This window comes from Puma concolor, chromosome B3, assembly GCF_028749965.1.
Source record: "Puma concolor isolate L17-30 chromosome B3, mPumCon1.1.hap2, whole genome shotgun sequence".
NCBI lineage: Eukaryota > Metazoa > Chordata > Mammalia > Carnivora > Felidae > Puma > Puma concolor.
This window is the reverse complement of record NC_141672.1, coordinates 11447316-11470357: the sequence shown is the minus strand read 5'-3', so window position 1 is coordinate 11470357 and position 23042 is coordinate 11447316. Positions and strand designations below refer to the sequence as shown.

Sequence of the window (23042 nt, the reverse complement as noted above, 5' to 3'; positions counted from 1 at the left end):
CCCCGTGCCTCAGTTTCCTCATGTGGAAAACAGGGATCATAGAGATGACAGTAATAGGATCTTTCCCCATACACTAGTTGTGAGGAAATTAAGTAGGATAATATGGGTTGAGTTGAGGACAGTGCCCAGTATACAGTAAGTGCTCAATAAAAATTAGCCTCTGCTGTTACTGCTCCTTGAGCCATGATTAAACTCCAAATTCCCCACCTACTAAATGATACGCACTTGTAAGACACAGATGTTTATCCAATAGCCGAGCCTGGTGCCTGGGGCAGGAGAGTGAGCGTGGGAATGGGGATTACTTAATACACTCCTGGAAATATTAACACCTGTAAAATGGGCACATGCAATACACTGGACCCCCCTTCCCCGGAAACCCTCCCTCCCCCACCCACAGCATCTCCTCTAGGGGTGGAGGGCTGGTGAATGAATCTTTGAATGATACATATTCCTGTGTTTGATGTTCAGTAATAATGAGCTTGTATACAGGCTGAGTCACCAAACCTGATTCACGTCTATGCCATATACATATAGAGCCATGCAATTCCAGAGGCACAGAATCAACGATCCTGGAAATTCATTCATTCAACAACCATTAATTGAGTGCCTGGTAACCTACTGATTCATGAGTTGGGAGTGGGTAAAATATTATTTAGAAGCTACACAAGGGCAGGCAGGTAACTTAATGTTATTGGGCACGTGTTCCCTAAGCACCTGTCCTCTGATCTGGAGCAAACTATACTTAGGTGGCCTTGTTTAGGAATTAATGAGAGCCAACTAATCTTTCAGAAGACGTCAATTTGCAGTTTTGGTCAAAAGCCCTTCAGCCTTTACAAACTAAAACCTGTCTTTCTGGGTTGGGCGAACTTCTTTGCTAGTTAAAAGCCTTCGATGTCTTTAAAAGGGGGCGGTTCCCTGTCAAAGGGACCTTAAAGCATAGGCGGAAGGCGAGTGAAGTCCCACCCACTTTCTGTGACGTCCTGTGCTCCGACTTCTGATTGCCCGTCTCAGACGTCAATAACGGAGCGTGTGTCTTGCTGGGACACAGTGAAGGTCTAACCTGTGGTTTGCGGAGCGGTCGGGTGTATTCTCCGTTCGCCCCCACGCCCTCGAGGCCCCCGCCTCGACCAACTGGCGGAGCCCGCCAGTGGTTCCTGCGGCGCCCTCCCGCACCGGATCGCTCCTCGCTGGGGCGGGACCTGTCCCGACGGCTCCGGTCGCTATGGTCAGTGATCGTGGCGGGGGGAGGGGAAGCGGGGCGCGGTAGGCAGGCTCGCCGCCCGGGCGCAGGTGCGCTCGCGGGACCGGGGACCAGCGCCAGATTCGGCCCCCAGCGCGGGTCCCGCAGTGTTCGGACCTCTGGGAATAGTGTCGGGATGGATGTTGGGGGCCCCCGTCTTTCTTGGAAAGGCCTTGCAGGGCCCGGCAAGGGCCTCGCCGTCCCCCGTGGGTGCCCAGGGAAGGGGACCCAGCCCGGCCTCAAGGGCCCCCAGTCCCCGGCTCTCACGTCCCCGGTGTCCCCGCGGGTGCGGCCTGAGGGCGCAAAGTTGGCGTCCTCCACGGGAGCCAGGAACTGGGAGGCTCCAGGGCTAAGTGTCGCCCCCTTTGTTAAGTAGCCCCTCGGTGGGCAGCTTACGGCCCCCCTCACCCAAGGTTTCTGCCATCGGAGACCTCCCCCTCCAAGCCCCACAAGTGACCTAGGTGCTGCCGGAGCAGCTGGTCGCTGGACATCCTCCGCATCCCACGGATCAACCGGTGGTGTTTGCAGTTAGGACCCACATGGAGAGGTTGCCTCAAGTTGTGAGGCATGTGAATTAGGGGTCCAGGCAAAGGAAAGACTGGAGGAACCCCCGATGCAGAGTACTGTTGGAGCAGAAATGGCCCCAGAGACACTCTGAGCCAGGCCAAACCTGGAACTTGGGTAGGTGGGGAGACTGAGGCCCAGAGAAGGAAGGGGGGCTGGGACTGATTGTCGAAGACCTGCGACTTGAACCCAAGCCTCTGGACTCCCAGTCCAGTGCTCTTTGTGTTACATTAGTCCACCTTCCCGGTCGCGGGTGGGGGCGGTGAGGGGTCAGACAGTCTGCAAGGGAGACTAGGTGTCTGACTGCCGGAAACCCCTTCCGTCTTGGGCCCCCTGCTCCAGGGAGCCTGTAGAGCGTAAGGGCTCTTAGGTGGCTTGGGGTCACACAGCCCTGAGTTCAGATGCCACCTCCGCCCCTTGGAAAGCCAGGAGGCTTTGATTGGTCTTTTCACCACTCTCCCCACCCCCACGCCCAGCACTGTTTTGCACATCTGTACAATGGGCCGCCCCGAGGACCCTGCCAGTCGCCGCGTGTGGAGAGCTTGGCCCAGCTAACTAGCTGTCGGTTTCTGTGACAAGAGTCCTGGAAGTGAACGTACACAGATGTCTGGTTCTTGGCCTCCTTCCCTCCCTCCCATGTCTGCTCAGGGAAATGGTCACCCCTTCAGGATGCTGCTGGGCCGGGGCACGGGTCAAAGCCTGGTCATGGCCTGGCACATTCTGCGTCTGGCGTGGGCAGCCAGGTCACCTAAGGCGGGGCTGTCCTGACAAACCAGCCTGCTGCTGGGCGTGGTGGAGGGCCTCTGGGGCATCTAGAAGCGTCCACTTCCTGCTTCTACCAGGTGCCCAAGGGTTGCCCTGGCCCGCCTGCGCCTGGAAGGGGCCAGATGCTTCCGTATCGCCCACTAGGGAGTGGCAGGGGCTGGGGTAATGATGGGTTTAAAACGCCACCCTGGAGCTGGAGGCTGGCATGCCTTCTGGCCGCCATTGGGAAGCTGAGAGGGCAGGGAGGGTGGGGGCTGGGCCCTGAACTTTTGGGCCTTGTGCTACACGGGGAGGCCCCTGACTCCACTTTCCCCCTGACTGGATTCCCAAGACCGGAAGTAGGAGGGCAATGGGGTCAAAAAGCACCAACCTTTCACCCCGTGACGGGGAAGGCTTGGGTGCCTCGGAGAGGGGTAAAGTGGTTAACGCACCGAATAGGATGCCTGCCTGGGAATCACGGGGTGGGGGAGGGCTGTGCAGGGTCTGTTCTCTTTTGCTTACCCAGCATTTATTGAGCACCTACTGTTAGCCATGCACCGTGCTATGTGGGCTGTGTGGTGGTGATGTTTCCACGTGGTGCAAATGGTGCTGGATGTGTGGGGAGCAGAGGAATGCCCTTGGGAAATAAAGCGTCTTCTTCGCTCTCCCATTTCAAAGTCACTGGGCTAAGCTTGAGGAAGGGTCCCAGGGCCCCTTAGGAAGGCAGGGGCCCGGATGAAGTCCAGGCCTGAGGCTGCCGCTGGCAGGGGCCATAGGTAGTGGGGGCTCACGCAAAACGCATTTAACATTTGGTGAATAAATGAGTGAGGGTCCGAGGCGAACAGGAAAACCACAGGGCCCTTCGATGCTTTGTTCTTTTATTTGTCAAATAAGCCCCCAGCAGGCACCCTAGTCAGGCCCCGTGATGGACAGAGATGAGTCAGATTAGGGGCCCTGACCTCTCGTAGGAACTCACTGCCTGTTGGTCAAGACAGAGCTGGACACAAGCAATTCCTGAGCTACTGGTCATGGCCTAAGAGGCCTGACCAAGGGCTTTGGGAGCACGGCAGGAAGCTGGTGCACTCGGAGGGTGCAGGGGATATCAGGGAAGGCTTCACAAGGGGGTCTTTTGCATGGGGTTTTGAAGCATATACAGGAGTGTTCAGGAAGGATTTGAGGAAGAGTACATTCTAGGCAGGGTGGAACAGCTTGCTTAAAGGCCTGGAAACTTGGCTAAGAATGGAATATTCTGGGAAAGGTCTGTGTGGATGCAGGGAGCTGAGAGGAAGGAAGAGAGAGGAGTCTAGACATGCAGGTCGAGTCAGAACATACTGAGAAAGGCTTCACAGGCTATGCTGCGGGATCTGGGTTTTATTCTGCCGGTGGGAGAGGGAGCGAGAACCGTAGCGTATTTCCGACAAGGAAAAAGGTGGTTGACTTGGATGAGTCTCGGTCCACGCAAAGGACACGGGGTTGGAGGAAGCCAGGCCGGATGAGACCACCTGGGAGAATAAGGTCAGTGAGGCCGGATGTTGTAGGACCCGGGAGGGTTGAGTCTCTTCCGAAGTGAGGGAAGCCCCTGGAGGGAATTGAGGGAGGGAAGCTGTGCCCTCGGCCTGATTTCATGTTAAGCGGCCTGTGCTGGCTCCTGCGGAGGATGGTCGGGAAGGGGGGCCGGAGCAGAAGCTAGGAGGTCAACGGGGCGGATAGTGGCAGCTCGGAAGGGACCCAGAAGCAGAGCCGACGGGGAAGAGAGGGGTCCTGGGTTTGACGTGAGCTCTGGGCCTTTTGGGGAGCTGGAGCCCCCTGGAGGGGAGGCAGGTGTGGAGCGAGAGAACTCTTAGGGCTCGGTCATCGGGGGATGCCGGCCAAACAACCTGGTGGCTGGTGGCCGTTTGAAGCCGGAGCTTCAGAGAGAGGTCAGGGCCAGAGATGAAGATCTGAGGGTTCTTTACGCGATGTTGTATGAGGGCCGGTGTCAAATGAGGGGTGGCTGGGGTCTGAGTTCGGGGTCTCCGCGAGGTTAGCCAACAACTGTGAGCCAAGAGGGGCGGGAGCCCAGATGCAGGGCCTTCCCCGTTTCCTTAGCTGAACAGCCCAGAAGGGGCATGCGGGTGCTGGGCTGAGTAGCAGCCCCCTGAAGATGTCCACACCAAATCTCCAGAACCTGGGGACGGGCTCCTTCACGTGGCAACAAGGGCATCACAGGTGTGATGAGGTTACGGGTATTGAGATGGGTGAGTGCCCTGTATCACCCAGGTGGGTCCAATGATGTAATCACAAGGGTCCTTATAAGGCGGGCGGGCGGGTGGGCGGAGCGATGTGAGGGAAGCGGGAGGGCCAGAGTGAGGAGTCGGGACAGTGGAAGGAGGGGATCACGAAGCCAAGGAACGCAGGTAGCTTCTAGAAAGGAGAAAAAAGGTAAGGAAATGGCTTTTCCCCCAGAGCCTTCAGAAATACAAGATAATAAATCTGTGTGTTTTTTTTTTTAAAGTTTATTTTTGAGACAGAGAGAGACAGAGCATGAACGGAGGAGAGGCAGAGAGAGAGGGAGACACAGAATCGGAAGCAGGCTCCAGGCTCTGAGCCATCAGCCCAGAGCCCGACGCGGGGCTCGAACTCACGGACCGCGAGATCGTGACCTGAGCTGAAGTCGGACACCCAACCGACTGAGCCACCCAGGTGCCCCTAAATCTGTGTGGTTTCTAATCACTGAGTTTGTGCTAGCTTGTCACAGCGGTGACAGGAAACCAGTTCAGGGCACTAAGTCTTTCCTAAATCTTTGGCCTCCAAACATTTTGATCACTCACCCGTTAAAAAATTGATCATTCTGTACGTTCATGTATTATATGTCATACCCTAATGTAGACAGTTCAAAGGGCATTCCTTCCAGCTCCAGCAGCAGCCACGGTGGAGACCCTGGCCCCAGGCAGTCAAGACCAGGCCTGGAGCCCTCGGGGTGCCTCTGGAAGCAACGGGGACCTTCTGAGAGGAGGGGGGGGGATGGGCCAGGTTCTGAGCCCTGTTGGCAGGTGGCCCTGGAGGCTCTGGCCTCTACTGTGAAGGAGCTGGTGGCTTGAGGTCAGGCCACGCAGTGAGATGGGGCTTCTGGGGTGCTGGGCCTGGTTAACGAGACTGAGTCAGCCCACGGTCAGCCTTGCTGGTGCAGCAGCCGTGGAGGGAGGTCCGGCTGGCTGAGGGCCGGCCTTGGCCGCCGGGGCCCAGGGTCGGCCTGTGAGAGCCCTCCTGGCACCTCAGAGCCTGGGCTAGGGGGTGTCCACAGATGATCTAAAGGGTACGTTGATGGGGCGGTGGTGATAGAGGCGTGAGCCCGAGGCCTGACAGTTGAGGAGCTGGCGGGATGTGACAAGAGGGCACGTGTCAGGGCCAAGTAGCTTCTGTTCGTGGAGGGTGAGAAGGTGCAGAAAGGCAGCCGGGTCTGTTGAATACTTTTGATGTGCTGGGTGAGCTGCGTCCAAGTCCCTACCCGAGATCGCTGCGCTGTGTGACCTCAGGCAAATGGCTTGACCTCTCTGTGCCTCCGTTGCTGTTTGTAAAACAGATATTGCGAGGCTTAAATGAGATAATCCACAGCACCTGCCATAGTGAATGCCCAGCAGAGGTGGCTTCATTCATTCCCCAAGCTGTCACTGAGCACCTGCTGGGCACCAGCGGCTGTTCCAAGCACTTGGGGTCCACACACTCGTGAACCAAAGTGACCAAGGACCGTGATCTTTTGGGGTTTTATTCTCCTACTGTGTCATTTCTCCTGAAAGCCCAGGGAGTCTGGATTCAGACCATGAGCTGCACCTATTCCAGGAGGAGCCTACTGAGAGCTCATGGGAGGGCAGGGGTCTTGCTTGGGGTCACACGTCATGTCATGAGACGAGCCTTTAGGGCTGGTTGGACAGAGCTGCCAGAGCCCCTCCATTCGGCTCTGCCCCTCCCTGTCCTGCAGCCCATGTCAGCCCATCCCATCATCTCCCGGGGGTACCTGGAGATCCTCGAACAGCGCTGGGCACGTGGGGTCCCCATGGGCAGGGGTGCAGAGCTATGGGATCAGACCTCCCCATCCCCGCTTGAAGGCATCTTCTCCAGAAGCTTTCAGGGCTTCAAACCAAAGTGGCTGGATGCGTGGATTGGGGTATAGGTGGAGGGCTGGTCTGAGGCCGGTGGAGGCAACTCTTGGGGCTACGTGGCCGGGTTTTCAGTCTATAGAGAGGCTTTGGAGAGAAGACCAGAGGAAAATGGGGAATCTGCCTTTCCCTGAGTTTGGAGGGGGTGTAGACTCGGGGCGGGATCTGCTCACCCGGGTAGGTGGTTTAATTTCCACCTGGGCTCTGAGGCTGCAGGTGAACACCAGGCCAGGGAGTCCGTGTCCAGGCTCCCAGTGTGGACTCAGACCTTGTCTGAATGCCAAACTCACATGCTAGCGGGGCTGGTTCCCAGGGCTGCTGGGTAAGAGCCAGTGATGGGAGAAATGTCCTTTTCTCGACTTAACCTGCTACATGCCATTTCCGAACAGAGTTGCCAACCGCCTGACTTATTTACCATCTATTTGCAAACCAGCAGTTAAGGGCTAAAACCGTAGCAGGTGGCCTGATTAGGTCTGACGGGACATTGTCAGGCACGCCTGTCCTTTTTTCTGTAACATCCTGGAAGTTTTCAGCCACGATTAAAATAAAATTTAAAAAAAGCATCAATGAGAGTTAGCCAGTGTCAAACCCAGAGCATTCTACCTGATTTATGGGCCAGTAAATTGAGGCTGTGCCTGGGTTCTCCCTGGAGTTTGAGACTAGTTTTTCCCCAGAGCTGCGACCAGGGCCATGCTGGTGGGGAGGTGACTCCAGCTGACTTGGGCCTTCTGGATGCCTGCCAGGCTGGGACTTGAAGGCGCCAAGGTAGAAACCCTCTTGCCCACCCCTCCCCCGCCCCGTAGCCCCAATAAATACACCTGTGGCCACTAGGGGGCGCTGGAGCTAACCCGAGGTTCCATCACCCGTGGTAGATAGAGGAAGACCACTGGGCAACCATTTGTCAGGAGGGCTAAATCTTAAATAGCACTGAGTGAAGAAAAATAAAAAGGCCACGATATCTGTAGAGTAATATGTATACACATTTAAAACACATGCAAACATAAAATAATGTAAAAACAGGAAGGAGGGCAAAACAGACCCTTAAATACAGAAAACAAACAGGGTTGCTGGAGGGGTGGTGGGGGGGATGGGCTAAATGGGGAAGGGGCACTAAGGAGGACACTTGTCGGGATGAGCACTGGGTGTTATACATTGGGAATGAATCACTAGATCTACTCTTGAAATCATCACACTATATGCTAACTAACTTGGATGTAAATTACAAAATAAAATGCATGCAAACAGAAAACAACTCCGTGGTTTGAAGAAAACCAATACATTCCACTTACATGAGGTCCCTAGGATGGGCAAATTCAGAGACCAAGAGCAGAATGGTGGGTTCAGGGATTGGGATGGGGGCGTGGGGTGCAGGGAATGAGGAGTTGGTGTTTAATGGGTAGAGTTTCAGGTGGGGATAGAGAGAAGGTTCTGGAAAGGGATGGTGGAGATGGTCGCACAACAGTGTGAACATACTTAATGCCACCAAACTGTACGCTTAAAAGTGGCTATGGGGGTATATTTTATGTTGGGTATATTTTACTGCCATAAAAAGATGGGTACATATTGACCGACATACCACAGGGACCACCCATAGAAGATGGGGCTTGAAGGGGCGCCTGGGTGGCGCAGTCGGTTAAGCGTCCGACTTCAGCCAGGTCACGATCTCCCGGTCCGGGAGTTCGAGCCCCGCGTCAGGCTCTGGGCTGATGGCTCGGAGCCTGGAGCCTGTTTCCGATTCTGTGTCTCCCTCTCTCTCTGCCCCTCCCCCGTTCATGCTCTGTCTCTCTCTGTCCCAAAAATAAATAAACGTTGAAGATGGGGCTTGGCAACGGGAATGAAGGGGAAGCCAGTGTTGACCGCGGGTCTCTCTAACCCCAAGTGTGATGAGCTTGGCTCTCAGTGCCGAGAGCAACCCCCCCCCAAAGTGCTATTTGACAGTTTCCCTTTAAATGAAGTAGCTTACGTAAATTTGCCCCAAATGCCAACTTTATTATTTTTTTTCTAAATGTTTATCTTTGAGGGAAAGGGAGAATCCCGATCAGGCTCCCCACAGTCAGTGCAGAGCCCAGTGTGGTGCTTGATCCCACGAACCATGACATCATGACCTGAGCCAAAATCCAAAGTCAGACGCTTAACTGACTGAGCCACCCAGCTGCCCCCAAAAGGCCAAGTTTACCCTGGGGCAAGTAGAAACCCTGCATTGGCTTCCCTGGTACGAGACGCATGTCCCTTTCCTTGACCTAGTGTTCATATTCTCATTTTTGACTTGTTGGCAGCTTTCTACCTCAAGTGCTTGTCCTTACGTAGTTCAGATTAATTCCTTAAACTCCCTTCCACACGCCCTTCGCTCCCCGGCTAACTCCATGTTCCCCCACCCCACCATTTGGTTGGGTTTTGTTTGGGGCAGGCCAGGCATCAAAGTAGGCATCAAATACTGGTTGTACTGCTTTTTAATCCATGTTTAGAAAGACCTGAGCCAACATTTTAAGTCTGCTGTCCGTAAAACCGGACTTCTGTTAGTGAGGTGGTTAATGGGACTCTGGAGTAAAACAAGACTGTGGGCAAGAGGGTGCTGCAGAGTCGGGGCACCTGCTGTGTTTAAACATACCTGGGTGCCACCTTACTTTCCCCCCCCCAGGCAGCAAAGGTGGACTTCCTATTCTGAAACTTACGGGGTCCCGTGGGTATTTGCTCCATTAGCGCACAGTAGGAGCGCAAAATCAACTGCTCGCCAGCAACCGTTGTCATGCCAATAACGGAAATCTTCCGTGATTTAGAATAGATCAAATCACGTCAACTTTTAAAGATACACCAAGGAAGTTAATAAAGCTGGCTTGTTTCTTAAGTAAGCTCTGTGCCCAACGTAGGACTTGAATTCATGACCCAGACATCAAGAGTCACAGCTCCATGGGCTGGGCCAGCCAGGTGCCCCCAAAGCTGGCTTGTGTTACATCTAAAAAGGATCGCAAATAAAAATGGAATACTTGGGGGCATCTGCCTGGCTCAGCTGGCAGAGTTGTGACTCTTGATCTCCAGGTCGTGAGCTCGAGTCCCACACTGGGCATCCAGCTTACTTAAAAAGAAAAAGAAAATGGAACACGTTTAGGCTCCCTGCTCGCTGGTCAAAAGAGGCTAGTAGAGCATTAAAGGCATTAAAGGTATACTGGAAGCCAACTTACTCCTTGGCGTGATTAGGTTGGAAGGGAATTGAATAGAGAATAACTTTCCCTCCAGATGCCTCAATGCCTTTTAACCCTGTGTGCGGACAACACCTGTAAACCGTCTCTTGTTCCCCCCGTGACGAGTGTCCTTGGCTTGGGGGATACTGCTGTAGACCGTGAGCTGGTAGAGAGCTATGCTGTCTGCCCGCTGGGGCCACAGTCTAGCAGCCTTGATCCCTCAGGAGCTCTGTCTGCCCGGCAGTTTTGGCTTGGTAGAGCGTCCATGGGTCTCGGTCAGATCTGCATTAAATCCCTTCCTGGCACGAGGGACCTGACCTTGTCAGTAGAGCGGGTAGGGTAATTGTTCTCGGGGGTTAAATGTGCTAACGGGGATATGTAAGGCTCTGTCCCAGACCATGGCACGTAGCGGGTATACGATCATGGCGCCTCTTCTTTCCTACATCTTGGGCTTAGCATAGCAGCAGAACATCAAACCATTCTCTCTGTATTGGCTTTCAGCCTCATGACCACAGGATGGCTGCTGTAATACAGATGTTGCATCTGCACTGCAGGCAGGAAGGAAGAGGAAGGGGTAGGACCTGTGAGCTTGGTTCCTTTTATCTAAAACTGAAAGTCATTTTCTACCACTCTGCCTGGAGTAAAACAGGAACCCTGTTAAGTAGGGAGGAAATGGGCCGTGACTGATGGAAAAGCAACCCCACAGCATCTGCCCCCAAATGGTTATTGGACTTCCGATGGTTTCCCTGCCCCTGTCATGTCAGAGCCGACGTGAGGAAGGAGCCCGAAGCTAAGTTAATTTTGCAAAGAAGGATGGATATGGAATGGAAGCTTCCAGAAGGAAAACTCAGAGTCTCTTCCTCCCACCCCCACCCAGGCATTTGCAGGGCCTGTTCCCTCCTTTAGAAACCCTTTTTCTCCGTTCTTCTTGGGACAACACAGTCCTCCTTCTCCACCCTTAGGTTTTTCTCTGGTTGGCCTGACCCCCCCCCCAAATCCAGGAGAAGGCATGTTTGGGGTCACCAGAAAGGGAGAGAAGGAATATCGTGTGAGCTCAAGGGAGAGCCCAAGCCAGACTTGGATGGGGTGGGGCAGCCAGGGAGATTTCATGGAGGAGGTGGCTTTTATTCGTTTAACAAACCTCTCATCCCCTGCTCTGTTCCAGGCCCTGTGAGGGGCCCTGGGGAATCAGGTAGATGTTCTACACCAAGGGAGGCCTATGTGGCTTCGGAGACCTGGATGGCAGGGAGCATCCGGGCCCCGAGAAATGTCCCGAACCAGCCAAAGCGCTTCTCTGTCCTGGCTGCTGGGTACAGGAATCAGAGCCAAAGAAGCTCACTGTGAGACAGAAGCTTGAGTCCGTCCAGTGTGGAGACGGGTAGCCCTGCAAGTCCCTTCCACCTCATCGTATGATCTCGTGGCCCAGCTCCCTGCTTCCGGTGGTGAGCTTTGGAGAAATCTAATCATCAGAAACCCAGACGCCTTTCCAGGTGGAAAGGGGCTTGTGACCTCAAGGCTCCTCTGTGAGCCCTGTGGTGCGGAGCTGAGGTCACTGTTGAGTCCACGGGGAGGCAGAGAGGCTGCCCGGGAAAGGGCCTCCCGGTTGGAGGCGTAAAGTCAAAGTGGTGACGACTCTGTCGAAAATGACGGCAGCAAATTGATGGGAAACTGGATTTCCATTCCCAGAAATCCCCAGTAACCCCAACCTTTCACCTGTGTGCCGTGGCGTAACTTGTCTCCTTGGGTTGTTTGTGTGCAGGTACCGGGCCGCTCACCTTAAATTCAACAACACGTGGCTTTAACACCAGTTCCTCTTCCGTTATTTTCGTGCTGAGATCAGAGCCGTTCCGGGGGGTGGGCTGGAGGCAGGGGTGCGTCTCCCACTTGTCTGGGCAGGAACAGCATGAGGCAGGGAGGAGGCTGGCAGGGAGTTGGCTATTGAAACGGAGAGGTCTCCTGCCCTTACCGCACCCTGCAGATTTCTTCCCGGCAGAGCCCCGCCTCTGGGTTGGAGCAGACCGACTCCTTCCGAGCTGCAGTGTGGACTGTGACCGGTAGGTGGCGCCTCTGCCGGAGGGTCTCACTTGTTTCTGGCTTGTCGCACAGCCCTGGGGCAAGCTGGACGGTCAGGAATTGTTGGCAAACAAAAGAACGAATGAATGAGGCAGGAAGGACAGGAGACGAGGGGACACCTCGTGCTCCAGCATGAAGGCTTACTAGGTTTGAGGGGTGATGCTCTAAAATGAACCCAGCCGGAAGTTATTTGATGGGGCGGACCCCGACTCCCTTGTCCAGGGAACAGGGCATCCAGGATGCTGGGAGCTCCTCACACGTGCCTTTTGTGGGAAGGTAACGGTCACTAGGTCACATGACTAGCAGTTCGGAGGCTTCCTCCTTGGTGGAAGTCCATCAGTTGCTTTGAAATGGTCACAGCTTTGCTGCTTTTTCTTTCAGAGTGAAACATCTTTCGACCTAATATCAGAAAAATGTGACATTCTGTCAATTCTTCGGGATCATCCTGAAAACAGGATTTACCAGAGGAAAATCCAGGTGAGGCAGAGGTTCAGGAGGAGAGGATCTTGGCTCAAAGGGGCTGGAGCTGGGACCGGAGGTGAAGGTGCCACTTTGAAGGCAGAAAGGCGGAGCACTGGGGCTGGGCTCCCAGGCAAATTAAAGGGCTCCCAGAGTATTTCGATGTTGGGCATTTGCCTTAATGAGAAATCTTTTAGTTGCCAAAACAAACACACAAAAAAACATAGTGATTTATTTTAAAGCTAGGTGCTGTCCTAAGTGCTTTACGTGCTCACTGAGACCTCGTTATGATATTGCAGGGTCAGTACTTGTGGCATCCATGTTTGACGGCTGAGGAAACCGAGGCCCAGAGATGAGATGGCAGGTCCACAGTCCCGCAGCTAGTGCGTGGACAAGCTGCGTTCGGACCAGGCAGCCTGGTCTCTCTCGCCAGCTGCATCCGTAACCACGGCGTTAGGGCATCTCTCGGCGGGGAAGGGCCACTCCAGCTGGGCTACGCAAATGGGGAGTTTGCTGGAAGGATGCAGGGACAGCTCACAGAACCAGGGCAGTAGGGGAAGCCTGGGCGCCGTCCGTCTCTGGGGGGCGGCAGAACTCTGCTTCTGTCCTGCGGCCGTGCGGAGCACCCCCGGGGGCAGGGGCAGGGGCTGGGTGGCCCAGACCCGTGTGCCCTGGCGCCCACTCAGGAGAGGAGGTGGGGTTCCCCAAGGAGCATGGTCTTCCTGCTGGCCTGCCTGGGATGGGCCCCGTCAGCTCCAAGCCGCCTCGTCGCTGTGGTGGGAGCAGGGACTCCCCGGCGCCGTGAAGGCCGTGCCCTCTGCTGTCAAAACCCCAACTGTAGCCCCACGAGGCAGCAAAGGGGCCTCCGGGCCATTTCAGAGGGAAATGGGCAGCCAGGAGCAGAGCCGGAGGTGGGTGGCGTGGGGAGGCCGCAGCTTTTGAGAAATGTTGGAAGGACTGGGCGGACGGTTGGTTCTGTCTGCGGGGGCCTTTTCTACCGGCTCTGCAGACTCCTGGCCCTCCAGTCACACCCCACCCAAGGCCTCCGCTCACCCATGCCGCCCCCGCCACGCACACCATTTCTCCTCCAGGAAGCCTTCCCAGACTTCCGAAGTCTGGTGTAGATGCCACTGCTCTGAGACGCCCCCATGCTTCCCGTTCTGTCCGTCCGTCCGTCTCCCGCAGACTGTAGGCTGCCTGAGGGCGGGCCATGACTCCCGCCCGCCACAAGGACATGCTCAGCATCGTTTAACCTCTGTGATGAAGCCGGGAGACCGGGAAAGGGCGGCCGGTCTGAGAGGACCGGGGGACTCGGGGGCCTGGGTCCCCATAGGATGTGACGCGAGGGTCAGCGGTGTTGCGGATGTCCCCATTTCCTTCTCTGCCCCACAGGAACTCAGCAAGAGGTTCACTGAGATCCGCAAGACCAAGGGGGACGGCAACTGCTTCTACCGGGCCTTGGGCTATTCCTACCTGGAGTCTCTGCTGGGGAAGAGCAGGGACGTCCTCAGGTGAGTGGCCTCGAGGGAGCGCTGGGCCCCGAACCCCACCCCACCCCCGCCGGGCGGCTTTCCCGGGCACAGCCTGCCTCACCCGGGAGTGGGCAGCCGTGGCGGAGGTGGGGGCAGCCCGGCAGCGGGGGGTGGAACCAGTGAGCTCGCGGGTGCCTCCAGCCCTCTGGCCCGAGTCCGCCTGGGTGGGTCACGCCGGCTGCCTTCCTGAAGATTCCAGGAGAAAGCGAAGGAGCTCTGCCCGTTCGGCCGCCCGTTTCTGGGTGTGTGTAACCAGGCGTCTAGTTTGTCAGGCCAGGTTCTTGACGGGCTGCTGACGAAGGCCTCTGTCCAGCAGCTGCCCCCAGAGCGACCCTCTAGGCCTTTGTCTGGGCTTCGGTCAGGGCTTCTCTAGCGTCACCATTTGTTCAACCCGCCTGGATCCTGTCGGGTGTGGTTCTGATCCAGTCCGGGGCAGGGCCCGCGGTTCTGTTTCTCTTGAGCTCCCAGAGGCACTGCCGTTGCTGGGTCTCAGACCACACTTTGAGCAGCAAGGAGCTAAGAGACCTGCTTCTTGACCTTGGAGCTCTCACTGCCCTGAGAGTCTGATGGCCACTCTGCAACGCATACAGGACCAGAGCAGACACAGGTCACAGAGCACCTGGGTTGGATCCGTGGACCCTGGTGCCAGACCCACTTTGCCGCCTCCCCGCAGCCCTGAGGGTTGAGACCGTACAGTACAGGGGTTTCCCCCGCCACCCGTGTCCCCCAGAGTTGTGCCATGCCGAGGCCCGGGGCCCTGAGGCCAGACCTCACTCTCTTGCTTACTTGCTGTGTGACTTTGGGCGAGTTACCCCGCCTCTCTGAGCCTCCGTTTCCACCATCTGTGGAAGGTGGATAATTTTGCACACTTAGGGTGTTGTTGGGAGGACCCAGCACGATGATGCTGGCAAAGCCCGGCCCTTATGTGTCTGTACCAGCCCGGCATGCTGTTTACCTTCACCCTACACTCCTTCCAGGGCACCCTCTTCCCTCCCTGCGGGCGTCACCCAGCAGGGCATCACAGAGACCCCGTTGCAGGCCCTGGGGATGCAGCAGAGAAGAGACAAAATTCCCTGCCTGTGGAGCAGGCAGGCCAGCAGAAAACAGAGAACATGTGAGGTGCCAGGTGCTGCTCAGTGTCGTAGGAAAAAAACTAGGTGGGGAAGGCGGCCCAGGTGTCTGGGGCTGGGGGTTGCAGGTTTTTTTTTGTTGTTTTTTTTTTTTTAATTTTTTTTTCAATGTTTATTTATTTTTGGGACAGAGAGAGACAGAGCATGAACGGGGGAGGGGCAGAGAGAGAGGGAGACACAGAATCGGAAACAGGCTCCAGGCTCTGAGCCATCAGCCCAGAGCCCGACGCGGGGCTCGAACTCACGGACCGCGAGATCGTGACCTGGCTGAAGTCGGACGCTCAACCGACTGCACCACCCAGGCGCCCCAAGGGTTGCAGTTTTAAGTAGGGGTTGGAGGTGAGGGGTGGGGGGGCTCGTGGGCCTCTACACAGAGACCTTGAGTCTCAGCTTGGATGAGGTGGAGCCGCTGAGGGTTTGAGCAGAGGCTCGCCTGGCCTGCTACCCGCAGGACAGACTGGGAGGCTGCACCAAGGAGCGTGCTTGGGGAGAGGACGCTGGCTTTGTGAGCAGGCGGAAGGAATTGGTCGGGTTCCAGATTCCCGTGGGGGTGGCTGGTGGCTGTGGTGCCAGAGCTGAGGGGAGCCCAGGAGGGCTGCCGGGTGTTTGGCCTGAGCGTTCCCAGGATGGGAAAGCCGCTTGCCGCAAAGGGGACGAGGGAAGATGGGGAGCTCTGTTCTGGTGATGCAGGGTCCAAAATATCTGTGAGCCTTCCAGCGGGGGTATCCAGGGGGCGGTAGGATGTACGAGGTTCATGTTACCCCGTTTTACAGCTGAGTACACGGAGCCTCAGGAAGGTTACAAGACTTGCCCAAGGTCACACGAAAGCTGCCTTACAGCCTGGAGGGCCTGTGTTCCACGTCCCAACGCTGTCCTCCTTGCCACACTCACCTCAAGGGGTGGGAGCCCCGGCTGGGGTGTTTGCCCACTTGGCTGGGCCCGTGTGCCGCTCCTCAGTGCTTGGTAGGGGGGGTGGGGGGTGTTCAGCAGTCAAGGCGAGGAATGAATGTGGGAAGGCGGCCAAGGTTCAGGGAACCCAGGGAGGGAAGGGGGCCCAAAGCCCAAGAGCAACTGCCAGCAGGGTGTTCCCCACGCCTGCCCTGGCCACAGCAGGCCTTCACCTCCTGGTCTAGATGTCTCTGCTCCACACACACACCATCCCTCTCTCCTCACCACCCCCTCTCCCAAAATGAGGCACCTAAACCACCTCCTCATGCCATTAGTCCCTCGTGACACCCCCCCGACCCGGGTCCCCCATGTCCCACTAGAGTCTGGCCTCCCTTCTCAGGGCTACAGTTTGGCCGGTGCCAGCCAGTTCCCCAGAGGCCCCGCCCCCCTCTTGCATGGGCCACTACCCTCCCTCCAGCCCAGTGACTTGTCACTCATCATCTCCGCTGCTAAACTGTGTCTGGGGGTTGTGGCAGCTGCTGGGCTCCTCACCACACCCCCATGAGTACCAGCACTGATCTCAGAAGGGGGCTGTGCCATTGGGGGCCCACGGTGGGAGCAGAGAGGGGGATCAAGGGCCTTTGGACGGGTCTGAAGGATTGTCAGTGCTGGCAAAGGTTTAATGGCCGCGGGGCACGAAGGCCCATTTTGTGGTATAAATACCCCTTTGTGACTAGTTTTCAAGCTACTGTCATGGGGTCGCTGGGGGGGGGGGGGGGGGGGAGGGGGAGAAACACAAGCTGCAGCATATGTCGTGCAGTCCACGACAGACAGACAACCTCGAAAGCAGAGATAGTTAGGAAACTGAGTTTGGATGTTTATCTGTGTGTCTCAGTAGAATTCATTTTATCGTTAAGTTTACAGACCTTGATTTTTTTTTTTTCTTTGAGAGAGGGCACAAGTGAGCGAGGGGCAGAGACAGAAGCGGGGCTTGAGCCCAACTGGAACTCCTGAACCGTGAGATCATGACCTGAGCCAAAGTCAAATGCTTAATGACTAAGCCACCCAGGCAACCCCTACATACCTTGATTTATTTATTTAAAGTGTATTCAAATTAGAGAGAGACTGTGGGGCAGAGAAAGAGAATCCAAAGCAGGCTCTAAGCTCTGAGTTGTCTGCACAGAGCCTGATGCAGGGCTTCAACTCATGGACTACGAGATCATGACCTGAGCCAAAGTCGGCCACCCAACTGACTGAGCCACCCAGGTGCCCCACCTTGATTTTTAAATAACGGCTGTTTAATAACTGGCTGCCAAATCTTGAAAATTGAACAGTTAGCTATTGTGAGTAGGTACAGGCCACTGGTTGAGGGGACTGGGTGCTACGGAGTGAAATGCGAATGGGAGTGGCTGGGGAGGGTGGGGGGAGGGAGGCTGAAAAGTGAAAAGGGAGGAGAGGTTGGGGAGCTAGGCAGGGCCCACCCCGCCAGACATTTGTGCTGAGGAGCTGTGTCCTGAGGGAGAGGGCTGTGCTAGGTGACTCCAGAGGTCCCTGTGAGGGGACCGGGAGCACAGGAAGGCTGGGAGTGGCCCAGGCCGCAGATGGTAAGGATACAGCAGGAACCATGGGGACGGGAAGGAGGGACAGAGTTCAACATGACTGGGAGTGGATGGTCATGACCCCAATCTCCTATTCTGTGAAATGGGTGTAATACCCCCTTTCCTGGGATCGTACACACTGGGGAGGACAGCAAAGTCCGTGTGGGATCCACGGGGAGGTGCTGTGAAAGGTGGGCATTCAGCTATCAGTGACACACGCCTCCTCGGGTGTGTGAGGGGCAGCGGGTGAGAGCGGGAGGCACTGACCAGCACAGCTGTGCTCCAGAAGCGTTCCACGTGAGCCCCAATCCACCCCCTTCAGGTTCAAAGAGCGCGTCCTGCAGACCCCAAATGACCTTCTGGCTGCCGGTTTTGAAGAGCACAAGTTCCGAAACTTCTTTAATGCTGTGAGTCAACCTGGGCAGGACGGCTGAGGGACCAGGTTCTCCCACACTGGCCGAGCAGACAGCCGCCGGCATTGGCCAGAGTCCGTCACGGCCCACGGCTCTGTGGCTCTGCCCGTCTGGCTCCTCCCAGCTCGGGAGGGACTGGCACTTGCTTCCTGCTTGTGGGGACGTGGGCGGACAGGGCCCTGCCCTCCTGGAGAGGAGGTACCTCCTTTGGGAGGTAGCTCTCAAGCTGGAAACTTCCCCCAGCCTCCTTCACGCACTCCCTCTCCACCCTACTCCCCTGACCCCCTCGTGAAGGGGGCAAGGGGGCGGGGTTGGAGGATTCAGTTCTGACTCTGTAAATAAGAATCCCAACCACCACAGTGATGGAAGGAGACCCCAACTGCTGTTCCCCAGACATGGCTCTGGGCTGAGGTGCTCATGGCAGAGTACCCTTCTTACTTTGGTCGCAGATCGATTTAGTTTGGTACCTCAACTTGAGGATTTAAGAACAGAAATCCACACGGAGGGGAGGATCCTGGGGACAGGGCCCCTCGGAGGAGGGCAGGTCTTGCCCGGGCCTCTCCTGACTGATAGCCCGTGGCGCAGTTTTACAGCGTGGTGGAACTCGTAGAGAAGGACGGCTCGGTGTCCAGCCTGCTGAAGGTGTTCAATGACCAGAGCACCTCAGACCGGATCGTGCAGTTCTTGCGCCTGCTCACCTCGGCCTTCATCAAGAACCGCGCGGACTTCTTCCGACACTTCATCGATGAGGAGATGGACATCGAGGACTTCTGCACTCACGTAGGTCCTCAGGGTCTCAGGCTTTGGGGACTTAGTCCCCAGGCCCGGGCTCTGCTGTGCAACACCCACCTCCTGGGATTGTACACACTGGGGAGGACAGACAAGTCCGTGTATGGGCTGCAGGGAAGTGCTGGGCAGGGCCCTCTGCCCTCAAGAGACTTGAGCACCAGCATCCCTAGGCAGGGGACCTGAAGTCACGGCTGCATTTGTAATTGCAGAACAAGACGAGCAAGCCAGAAACAGACCCTACTTGAGCTGCCTGAACTGTGTGGCTCTGGGCCAGTACTGTCCCTGCCTGGACCTCAGGTTCTCCATCTGAGAAATGAGGGCCTCGGACTGGACCGTTTACAGAACCGCGGAGTAGCAGCCCCAGAGTCACATTTGTCCTAAGATGTGTTTGGCCTATGATGCATTTATCTGAAAGCGTAGCCAACATTTAAACATTGGGCAGTTTTCAGGACGAAGAGGATTCCTCTCCAAGATCCAGCTCTCAGGGCCTTGTTCTTGCGTGGCAACGATCAGCAGGAGCCGAGGGGCAGGCACCTGCCCCCAGTTACAGGGGACCCACTCGCCAGCCTGCCACCATCTCTGCCTCTCTCTGTTGCCTCTTCAGCATCTGGACTCACTCGCCTGGCCTCTGTTAAATCCCTTCACGCCAGTCCTCTTCTGCTCTGACGTTCTTTGGTTCTGTGCATTAAGAAGCCAAGCTTAAATATTCCTGTGCCCCCTTCCCGATTCCTCAAGGTAGTATAGGATGCTCTTCCCACACACACCTACACCCCAGAATCCAGATCTAGGTTCAGGCCTCGCAGTCCTAGCAGATTCCTGGCTGTTACCTCCTCCCTGATGAGTTGTCGTTAAGATGACCTCCCAGCACAGACGCTGTGACCCGGGGCCACCAAAGCCAGGGCGGGGTTTCTCCCTCGTCCTCCTTCCTAAACTGGGTTTTTGCATCTTGGCTTTTGCAGGAAGTGGAGCCCATGGCCATGGAGTGTGACCACATCCAGATCACAGCCCTGTCTCAGGCACTGAACATCGCCCTACAGGTGGAGTATGTGGACGAGATGGACACGGCCCTGAACCACCACGTGTTCCCCGAGGCTGCCACCCCTTCCGTTTACCTGCTCTATAAAACATCCCACTACAACATCCTTTATGCAGCCGATAAATGTGAATTACTTTTAGGACACGCAGTGGAGCCTGCCACCTAACGGGACTACATTCCAAATGGAACATTCTGACTTTTCACTTTTTTAAAGCAACTTAGACTACAGTTAGAAAACGTACAGCCTTTTGGGCCAAGTGGCCGGCAATGTGGCCCACCCGTCACGGACTGTGGTAACTTGGTGATATTCTTAGTATTTATTTTCATGGAGGATCAAATGCTTTCTAACTCAGGGCTACAAAGCCAGAATCCCTGGCTCTGCTCTCAGGTCCCTGAGACCCTGGGGAGGTCACCTCCCCTCTCTGGGCCTGTTTCTTCATCTGGACAAGGATGCTGCCAGTGCTGACATTCTGTTGTGTAAAAAGAGGGCCCTCTGGTGTCCTTTTCACCAGGGGTAGTACCTCTCTGTTGGGAGGACAAGCTCAAGATCGGCCGTCCTCGGTGACTTACCAGTTCCACAAAAAAGAATCCAGTCCAGTCAGCTGTTGGACTGGACTGTGGTGGATGGCCGACTGAAGCACTGGCCAGTTGAAGCCAACCTGAATGTAAGGACTTCAGCATGGTTCCAGACATTCACGATGGGCCTGTTCCCTCCCCCTAACTTGAGGGGAAAAAAAGACTTTATGCCAAAGTCTAGAAAGGGGCCTTCAGCATGAAGCTCAAGTTGTTGTGGCCCCTCTACCTCTCTCAGGTCCAGGACTGCCTGCCCCTGGGCAGGCCCTTCAGGATTCTGCAGCCAGCCCCACCTTAGCACAGGCTCAAGGAACACTGGGGTCTGGGACCAGGAAGTGGTCTCACCATCCCCATCACAGCCTGAAAGTAGAACCCAGATAATCCTCCAGGTGGAGACCCCACACGCAGCCACAGACTCCAGCTGGGCAGGGCAGACGAGTTTTGCAAGGCTGTCTGTGGCTTTTCTTTTTCCCCCTTCTTGGTTTGTGGGCTGGCGGGAAATCAGGTGGGAAAGAACGGAGACAAAACAAGGAAATGGGGAGTGGGGGAGATTTCTGTTGTGGAAACTGACTGGAAGCCTAGAGCCCTGGCTGGCAGTTGCCTCCTTCATCCGCCTGGACCTGCCCCTTAACACCTCGTCACCTTGCTGCCCCAGGACCTCAAAGAGCCCTGGTTGATTTGGGGCACAGGTGGCGAGCTCTTACAGGGGGTACTTCCCTGACCCAAGGACTTTGCTCACAGGTTCCATTCTGCAGGGATTCATTAGAATCCACTGGTGCTACAGTGCATGTCTGTTGCCAGCCAGACCGTGCACAGAACTAGGCAGCAGGCTGCTCCGAGGTGGGGCACACAGACTTCTGCCTTTGTGAAGACAGATGTGAGGGTGCTTTAATTCCAGGCAGGGACCCTGGTTCCCCTGTAGCCCTTAGCTCGAGTTTAAACCCAAGGGCTCACGCTCAGTGATTATGTCACCTTTCCACAGGAATGTAAAGCTGACCTTGATCTCTGAATTGGTTATGTGCCACCCTGTCAGGGTCTATGACCAATACACTGGAAGAAGGGGGATGGGAAGGAGGACATTACAGGACTTGTGACGATCAGGATCACCATATTCAAACTGAAGGGTATGAATACAGTACCGAGCTGAATGGCCCTGCTCCGAGGGGCTGCGAGATGGCCCGGGCCTCCAGCTGGGCTCTCGGGCACAGCATTAGTAGCACTGGCTGCCACTTCTCAGGATGTGTGGTGTCTTCACAAGAGCAGATTTCTCTTTGGCAGACCGGCTGGAGAAATTCCCTCTCAGACTTCCTATTCTGTGCTTCCAGGTCTGAGAGTCCGCCAGTGCTCCTATGGGACCCTCTTCCCAGGAGAGATCCTACTAGTTTAGAATCAGAACGTTAGAGAAAGGCAAATGATGCTCATGCTCTTACTCTGCGCTCTCCCCTTTTTTCCCAAAACCACTGGCCCAAGCCAAGCCATGGCTTTCTTCCTTCACGTCTGCACTCAGATCTTCTATGAAGGAAAAGCACCAGTGGAGAAAGGAAGTTGCAGAATTCAGTAACTTGTTAAAATCTAGTCATTCATGGAAATCACTTGGCCTGTCTGCAGCAGCCAGTCATGCTGGCATGACTTTTCTGGATAATTCTCCACCCCACCTCACAAAGCCATCTCTTTCCAAACTAAAATCAGGCAGGGAAGTTGCTTTGAGAGTCTGTCCTTGCAACTGCACATTTATTACTTTCTTTCCAAAGGGAACTTTATAAATGGGAATGTTTAACAACAAAAAGAACAAACTGTCCTTGCTTTTAACTAGGTTCCTATTTTAAGCACAAAGGGGCTCTGCACCCAGACTGCCTGGGTTCAAATCCCACCTTTTCACTTACGAGCTATTTGACCTCGGCCAAGTACTTCACCTCTCTGAGCTCCAATTCTCACACTGGTGAAACAAACAATACCTACACATCACAGGATCACTGGTTAAAGTGGAACAAACTGTGAGGAGAGCTTTGAGACCTGACACAGTGCTCTACAAGTAGGGGAGCAGCAGAACTCTTGCTGCAATGTGGAGAAATGCCACCTTAGGATGGAAACTGGCTTCCCAAAAGGGAAGTGTCAGGGAACAGTAGACAAGGCTAAGAAACATTCTCACCCCGAGCAAAGTGGGGGCAGGAGCTGTGACTGAGTAGCTACCCTGGGTGGGGGAGCCCAGGTCCTGTGGGGTATTGGCCAGGTCCGACAGCTTCTCCAGCACTGGGTGGAAACGTTTTCTTAGCATTAAAATGGTTTCCGTGACAACTTTTGTCCTAGTTTCTTAGTATTTGGTACCTGGCATGCACTGAAGATCAACTCTCCCACAGGGCTTCTGTGTACGAGTAAATCAGCAGGGGAGAGGGGCTCCTCCTCTAGTGGAAGGTCCAGATACTCAGGATGTTCTGCCCTTGAACTGGAGGTGCCAAAGAAACCACAGGACTCTCCAAAGCTTTACCTCAAGTCAGAACTGCTTGGGAGGCTAACCTTACCTTTTAAAACCTACCCCTTTAGGGGCGCTCAGTCGGTTGAGCATCCAATTTCAGCTCGGGTCATGGTCTCAGTTTGTGAGATCGAGCCCCTCGTTGGCTCTGTGCTGACAGCTCGGAGCCTGGAGCCTGCTTCCAATTCTGTGTCTCCCTCTCTCTGCTCCTCCCCTGC

At 55.5% G+C, this 23042-nt stretch overlaps 1 protein-coding gene across 1 annotated transcript; it reads left to right on the top strand.

Annotated features, from left to right (window-relative positions):
• Positions 1 to 1007: 1007 nt before the first annotated feature.
• On the top strand, positions 1008 to 22649 carry OTUB2 (OTU deubiquitinase, ubiquitin aldehyde binding 2). Its single transcript, XM_086708904.1, has 6 exons — positions 1008 to 1225; positions 12318 to 12413; positions 13788 to 13906; positions 17866 to 17950; positions 18542 to 18736; positions 19705 to 22649. Exons 1-6 carry the CDS (start codon positions 1223 to 1225, stop codon positions 19945 to 19947), a joined length of 741 nt encoding a protein of 246 aa, XP_086565030.1. The 5' UTR covers positions 1008 to 1222; the 3' UTR covers positions 19948 to 22649.
• The last annotated feature ends 393 nt before the right edge of the window (positions 22650 to 23042 follow it).

Bases quoted from the DNA above. Each gene is read 5' to 3' on its own strand.
- OTUB2 (XM_086708904.1), top strand. The intron at 12,414-13,787 runs GTGAGGCAGAGG...TCTGCCCCACAG, and splicing joins TTTACCAGAGGAAAATCCAG to GAACTCAGCAAGAGGTTCAC. The intron at 13,907-17,865 runs GTGAGTGGCCTC...CACCCCCTTCAG, and splicing joins AAGAGCAGGGACGTCCTCAG to GTTCAAAGAGCGCGTCCTGC.